Source organism: Antrostomus carolinensis, unplaced genomic scaffold, assembly GCF_000700745.2.
Source record: "Antrostomus carolinensis isolate BGI_N321 unplaced genomic scaffold, ASM70074v2 scaffold558, whole genome shotgun sequence".
NCBI classification, from domain to species: Eukaryota; Metazoa; Chordata; class Aves; order Caprimulgiformes; family Caprimulgidae; genus Antrostomus; species Antrostomus carolinensis.
Window position 1 is genome coordinate 138,755 of NW_010332226.1, and position 7,684 is coordinate 146,438.

Consider the following 7,684-nt stretch of genomic DNA (forward strand, 5'->3'; position numbering starts at 1 on the left):
ACCAAATCTGGCTGAAGTCCAGTCAGCTGATAGACCTTACTCACAGGCTGGGATGCAGCACAGTAAAACACAGACAGAATACATGGAGTCAATGATAGCATAAATATAAAGGCAGATTCAGTTACTCACTGAATAATTACAATGGAATCTTATTCACCAGTATGTCATTTTCTGTTATTTTAAACAAAATTTATATTCTTCACTGTATATATGTGTATCAGAATCAAGTTACATAAAAGGATCTGCCTAAACCCAACAGAAATAGACTATTTGGAAAGTAAAGTACCTACATCAACAATCAGGAAGTCCAGCCAGCACCAAGCATTAGTGAAATAAGTTTGAAAACCATAGGCCACCCATTTTAGCACCATTTCCAGAATAAAGACGTAAGTGAAGATTTTATCAGCATAATCCAGTATAATTTTTATAGTCTTGCGCTGTTCAATATATATATCTTCAAAAGCCTGTGAAGAATGGTTTGCATATAAGTCAGATGTTCATAGGTCTTTGCAAACTACAGATTAAGCAGAAAGAACTGAATTAAAAATGGCAAAGTAAAATAACGTTCAACTTAAAATGTTCTACCTTGAAAAGCCAGCATGAGCAAAGATTAAAATTCCATTCTTTCTGAGTTTTAAATTTTATCACTACCTGATAATGGAATTACAATATAATGTCTGAAGTTGCCAAAAAGGTTTTTAGAAATTTCAATAATAGTCAACACAGAATGACAACTTATCAACCTGAAAAGCCAAGTCAAGCTCAACAGAAGGCTGTTTCCTGATTATAACAAATTCAACTAACAGAATAACGAGCTACAGTGACCAAATATTATACTGGTGATGATCTTTGCTGAATTCCAATATTGAGTGCTGGTGACAAGGTTTTGGTAGAAGGAAGCTGCAAGGGTAGCCACTATGAGAAGAGGTAAGGGACTGCCCTGTGCCAGGTCCACAATGGACTCACCACAGGAAGCAGCTGAGCCCATTGGTGAAGCTCATGGCGCCTCTGGGAAAACATATTTAAGAAAGAGCAAAACATGGCATGGCAGCATGAGGACTGAAGAAAAAAGTGAGAGAAACTACCTTGCAAACACCAAGGTCAGAGAAGAAGGAAGGGACATAGTGCTTCAGATACCATAGCAGAGAGCATGATAGGATTTGCTACATACTATGTCAATCAACGACCAAAAAGGATCCAATAATTGGTAACTGTGCAAAGGACTAAATGTCACTAAGAATAGTATAAAGGAGTTCAAGGATATCTATGTAACAGTCTAGAAATACTGAAACTAAAACTAGCGCCAAAAATTAACTAAGAACACGATGGATTCAGTATCTGCACTGCTTTTGGGGGCAATTTTAATTTAAAGTAGAATAATTGTTCCAGTTATTGCATATAATTATTTTTTGTATGATTTTTATACTTTATTAAACAAGATTATTACAGTGTAATCCTTTTTGTAAGCACGCTCACACACACATATCACCTTGTATTTATCAAAAGTTCACCTGCACAATGTTATCTGATAGTAGAATTTTAATGACTTGTTTTATCTGCACTACCCAAAAATATTCTGGGAATCTAGTTCCAAGCTCTCTTTCAAGACAATTTTGTCTGTTTGGTTGGTTTTTTCCTTAATGAACACAGGTTGTGTTATAATACTACATTTGATAAAAGATTTTGTATAGGTACTGTTTCTATGGGTGCAAGCTCTACTTACCAGAGCACCACTGCTAAGAAGAATCATAAAGACAATGAATGTTTCAAACCAGTTGTGTTCTACTATCTTGTAGCAGGTTTTTCGAAGGTTCCACCAAATTCTTCCTTTTCTGCTTTCCACACTGCCTTTACAGCATTTAAACTTCCGTATACAGCCTAATAATACAATGACAAACTGTTACATGGTAGAATTTTCATTATCCTGAAAAAGCAAAAACACTCTTAAATAGTTCCTGTTTCATGAGGTAGTCAGTGCTTCAAATTACTGCATGCTACTTAAAGCATCCTTGCCTTCTTGATTTGATTCTTTAGATGTAGGAAAATCTGCATGTACACTATTTTTCTACTACCCTAACACTACATCAAACAGAATCAAAAAGAACATCTAGCTGAGCTAATTTTCATTTATAAATACATTTAAAAAATATTTTTCATTTATATATGAAATCAAAGAACACATGAGAATTGTCATGGAGTAGAAACAAGAGCATAAACACAGCAACTTTCACAGGAACTAGTTCAAAAGTACAGTAGTTTCTTTTAAAACTACTTTTGTCTCTCAGCTAAGGTTCAAATAAATCACACAGATGTAAGCAAATTTTATTATACTGAGGAATGACCTCTGCTTCAAGGGCTGACTACGGATACTTCATTTGTGATATAAACAACTGATTGAACTGGAGATTGTGAGAGCTTTTCCATGTGATACAGATTTGTAGTAACCATTCACAGAACTCTGCCTCACCTTGGAGAGCTCCCTACCTTTTCATGGGGCCTCAAGGCAGAGTTTTCAATGAACTCAGTATCTGCCTGACTAATAGTAGTCTATTATTTCTTTAAAAATGATTAATCACATAGAAACATAACCAGGTTTAAACATTTTTAATGGGTCCCAAAGACAGTATTCTAGTTTCCCTGTGAGTGTCATTAAGTTCATCTGTTACAAGTAAGTTATGCTATATTTCATCAGCTCGGATAAAACAGCTACCATTGTGAAGAGCATGATTTACCTTACCTCCAACTACACAAAATACCTACATTATGGAAAAACTAATCTTATGCCCAAGGATTGACAGACATTACATAACATAAGGATAAGGAAGAATTGTAATATAATGTGAAATTATGTCAGAAGTGTACTTTTTTTTAAAATCAAGACCTTGATATATTCAACATAGTCCCACATTCCAAAACAATTTTGTTTTTTTAAGATGAGTGAACAGTGTGTCAAAGGACAAGAGCCCTAGCCCAAGCCAAAGGTGTCTTCATGACAGTACAATAAAAAGCATGGATAGGATAGGAGAGTTAATCCTGGAACATATTTTGTTTTGAATGATTTTAATAATGACTTAAAAAGAAAGTAAGACTAGATATAAGGAAGAAATTTTTTACTAGTGTGGTGAAAGACTAGAACAGGTTGCCCAGAGAGGTGGTAGAAGCCCCATCCTTGGAAACATTCAAGGTCAGGCTGGATGGGGCTCTGAGCAATCTGATCTAGTTGAAGATGTCCCTGCTCACTGCAAGGGGGCTGGACTAAACGACCTTGAAACCATTCTATGACTCTGAAATCTGTAACATCTCAAAAAATGGGAAATACATTCCTATACAGTAAATTTCAGCAGTCCCCTAAAGGATATAGGTATACAGAACTAAAATAAATGGAAACTTCTAAGGATATGCAAATATGCTGTTAAAACTTCTTTATTTGAATAAAAACATAGGATCTCATTCACCTGTTGCATCCCTCGTTATATTTATGCACCCTCTCCCTCCATTAATCTGTAATGTGAAGATAATAACTCTATTGCTCGAGTCAAACTTTCCAAGATCTGAATCATCCACTAGAATGCTTTCTAGCACTATGAAGGGACCACATGTAATCACACAATTCTGGTTTAAATTTTTCAGTGGAGTGAACCTGGTGTAGAGTTTGGTTTTGCAGATTTCACTACTGAGAATACCATTTAAATCAACAGGATTACTGATTGCTCAGAATCAGTTTAAAGAATTGTGCCTAGTGTTTATTTTAAAAATATTATAAATTATCACATACGTATTTAACTCTGCATCACACAAATGGCTCCACAGACTTCAGTACAACAGTCTAAAACAGGCAAAATTAACCATATCATAAGACCGGACAAACTAGGATCCTGGACTGCTGTAGCAAACAGCTTCCTTGAACTGTCAGTTCTTGTTTCAAATCACTAAAATGCAATAGCTAACCACAAATTTTATTTCCATACCTTCTGTAAAGCACGCCTGTATCTCTGATGCTTTTTCTGGTTCAGTTTCAGCTTTTTCTTCTCCAGAGAGAGCTAAATTAACTGTACTTCCTTCAGATGAGCTGGAAAAATTTAGCTTCTGAAAATAAAATCCAGTAACAGTTATACTTTACTAATATTTACATTCTTAGAAGTGTAATTAACTTTAAGCATGCAACACTGTGTGCAAGTAGTATTTGTCACCAGAAATACACACAAACATCCACATATAGCAGTCAATGCTGTTGAAATGTGCATAATTCATCCACTTTCTACCTAGAGATTGCAAGGTGTATCATGTAATCTTTCATGGAATTTCAGAAATTCTGGTCTAAATATAGTACAGTGTTATCATTCACTGAAGTTCGCTATACCAAGTAGATTTTCTGATATATATACTATTTATTTTGTTTTCTACTATTATTTTCTTACTATAGTTTCTCCTGCTACATTTTAAACCAATACCAATTATACTGTATACTTTAAGATTACATATGTTGGTAGCTACTTTCGTTAGAGCAGTCTGCTCAACCTAAAGACAGTAAATCTTGACAGCAAAACACTTTAATTTGGAACTGTCAGGGTAAACTGTCCAAGGGAGAAAATGTAGCAGATTTTTAAGGACTGATTTTAATTCAGTGTCCATTATTCATAATATAGAAATAAAGGAAATGAATTATCCATTATTTTTCACTGTCATCTTAAACATCAATATGATGCAAGCTAACCATTGCTGGCTTATATGACAATTTATAATAAAATTTGGTTACCTTTGACACAGATAATTTATTTACTTTTCATTTTAAGATCACTCTTATGATCTAGATTGGAAAATGCTGAAGTAAAATTAAGATTCATATTAAACCTTGTTTCAGATGTTAATTTGAACATTACACTCACTACATTCATAAAACAAATTAAGCCTGCCCTATCTTAACCCGTAATTATGACTACCACATGAACACCTTTTATGTTTTTTCATAAGTACTGGTAAGTTTCAAAAAGGAAAAAGTATGATAAATACATTTCAACTGGCATTAATTTGCATTCTTTTTTGACAATGCACATATGTATTACATTGTGCATTCTGAAACTACCCATTACTCTGGTACACATACCTGTACAGTTAACACCCAGAAAGAAAGGACTTTTAAAATTTTAATTATTAAAATTACATAAGTAACATTAGTATGAAAAAAATTACTAATAGAACAGTAAGTCATAATTTATTTATCTGCATGTATACTGCAAAAATCCATAGTCTGGAGATTTTAAAGGAAGATGAGGTGTCCTGTACACTTAATCTGAGTATGAGTACCAAACTAAGTCAAAGTAGTTTTGGTCACAGCATTCTCTGACATTTTACAATGTTATTATCAAGAAGTATATAACATCAGTAATGAATTCATATAACTAAATGTCTGTAGGGAATGATGTAAGCACACTTCGTAAAACAGCCTCAGTTTTGTAGAATTAACACTATTTTCATTAATTTAGCTAGACTTGCATAATTAAGAGACATTTAAGATATAAAAGCAGACAAGTTACAGCCACTATCCAGTCAAGCTATATTTACACTTCAATTGTGAAATGCAAAAGGACAAAATTATTTTAGGTATTAACTACATTTTTTTTTGCTATGTTTCTGAAAGAAGACAGAGACAATTTAATAAGAAAAAGTAACCCAGTGTTCTGCATTAACTTTTATTAAAAATTATTCAGTAATATTACCTACTTTGCTGCTACTTCAGAAACTGATTATCTGGAATAGAACCCCCAAATTACTCCTATTTAATGTAAATACCTCTTTTCATTTTTAGTAGCATTAATTTTAAAATATCAATATTGACAGCAAACATCTTTTTGTATCACTAATTCTACTGAACCTGAGGATAGCACTATATACCTGCATCATATTATTAATATGCTGCTTTCATCATTCCATGACATAGCATATATATTGCAAAATGACGCACGAGTAGTGGGCAAACTGAAATAATGAACTGATTTATAAATCAAATTATTATTTTTTAAGAGTAAGGAAGTTTTGTATCATACTACTAATGAAAATTAAAACCAACATGAAGTACCCTGGGTCATTTGAACTGTATGCTATTTAGTACACCATTTCAGCAGATGACATGAATTCAACTGAAATAATACAGATTTTTATGAATTAACAACATTAAAAGATGATCAACAATAAACAGAAAAGAAACAGAAAAGAATCAATGTGTTTAGAACATGAAGTTATATATCTCATTTAAAACATGGTAGAAGAATCAGAGATTAGAGATTTTTTTTGAATTTTTAGTAAAGAAAGGCAATTTTCTTGACCCTAGAAATCAAATTAGGGGCTCAATGAACTATTTTGATATAAGGGACATTTAGCCTGGTTCCCACTTTCTTCTAAGGACCGTGTAGGATATAATCCTGTGCTTGAAGAGTTATAGATTCAATTAAACATCAGCTCTCTTTTTCATGTGCTGTGCTCATATTTTTGGGCTGCTCAAATAACAAAAAACCCAGATGGTAAAAAGCAATATGCGTAGAAGAGTTTCCTGTCCTAATTAAAAATTCAGTTAGTTTCTTTGCTATGTACTAATTTCACCAAAATCTAACCGATTTTGCTCCTCCAGGAATAGGACTTTTCTAAAAGATAGAAATTTTCATCCTTCACCTTCTAGGGCTGCTGTTCAAAGTTTACCAAACTAAGGTAAGAACACCTCATTGTATATACACTCAGCACTAGACTGAATGGGTCAACTCATGTACTCAAAAGCTGATTAGCTGCTTCGGCTTTTGCAAATCAGCATTTAAAACATCTTTGTTAGAGAAAATTCCATCAATATAATAACTTTTTCCTTTTTCATTTTTGGCAGTGAAAAGTTATTCTGATTTTGAATACATTATTTTTTTCAATACAAATATCTACTTTACTGTTAATAAGGTCAAAATCTGGAGTTCGTGGTCTTTCTTTTTTCCTGAAGGAGTCAAGGTATGATGGCACAAATACTTGCAAGAATAATGTTAATACTACAAATTGTCCCACTGAAGCCACTTAGGATTGCTTGAGGTAATTAGTAAAGAACAATCTTTCTTGAGCATCAACTTAAAAATAATAAATGAAAGTGTATAGAAAATTGCAGATAATGACTTCAATGGAAACTCTGTAATAAGAGGCAATAATAAGCAGGCCACTGATGGTGCAACCTACAGTACATTCAACTTACAAGTCATTCACATTTTGATATTCAAATAGTAAAGGAAAATCTGATGTTTCCCAGCATCCAAAACAAAGAACAAATGTACCAGCAATACAGCTGTTAATACGAGGAATAGAAGGAAAACAGTCTTCTGTAATTTAAACCAAAAAAACATCTCCCCAGAAAAACCCCCAAACAAACAAACAAACAAACCAAAACCAAAACCCACAGGACGATTGTGCTGCATATTCTCATCTTCTCATTTACTAAGGGTCTCTCTCTCTCTCCTTTTTATTTTAAGTAGACGGAGTCTCTTTTTGCTGGAGAAGGAGGTAAAGAGCTGTAGTAAAATGTGAAAGACTATTGTTGATAACATCGCTTTGGAGAGTACGTTCAGGAATGCAACTAAGAAAACCTTAGCACTCCCATGTTACATCACTTATATTCCATCAGCTGAGTATTTTCCTGCTTAATCAGATCTATTTTCAGCAG

At 33.4% G+C, this 7,684-nt stretch overlaps 1 protein-coding gene across 7 annotated transcripts in view; it reads right to left on the minus strand.

The window, feature by feature from the left end:
- Positions 1–7,684, minus strand: part of LOC104529200 (sodium channel protein type 2 subunit alpha) — a 45,885-nt gene that overhangs the window by 11,744 nt on the left and 26,457 nt on the right. For all 7 annotated transcript variants that reach the window (XM_010173431.1, XM_029086335.1, XM_029086336.1 and 4 more), the window contains 3 exons: positions 3,969–4,086; positions 1,724–1,878; positions 291–464 (listed from right to left, as the gene is read on the minus strand). In XM_010173431.1, coding sequence (XP_010171733.1) covers positions 291–464; positions 1,724–1,878; positions 3,969–4,086 — 447 coding nt within the window. The remainder of the gene's footprint in view (positions 1–290; positions 465–1,723; positions 1,879–3,968; positions 4,087–7,684) is intronic.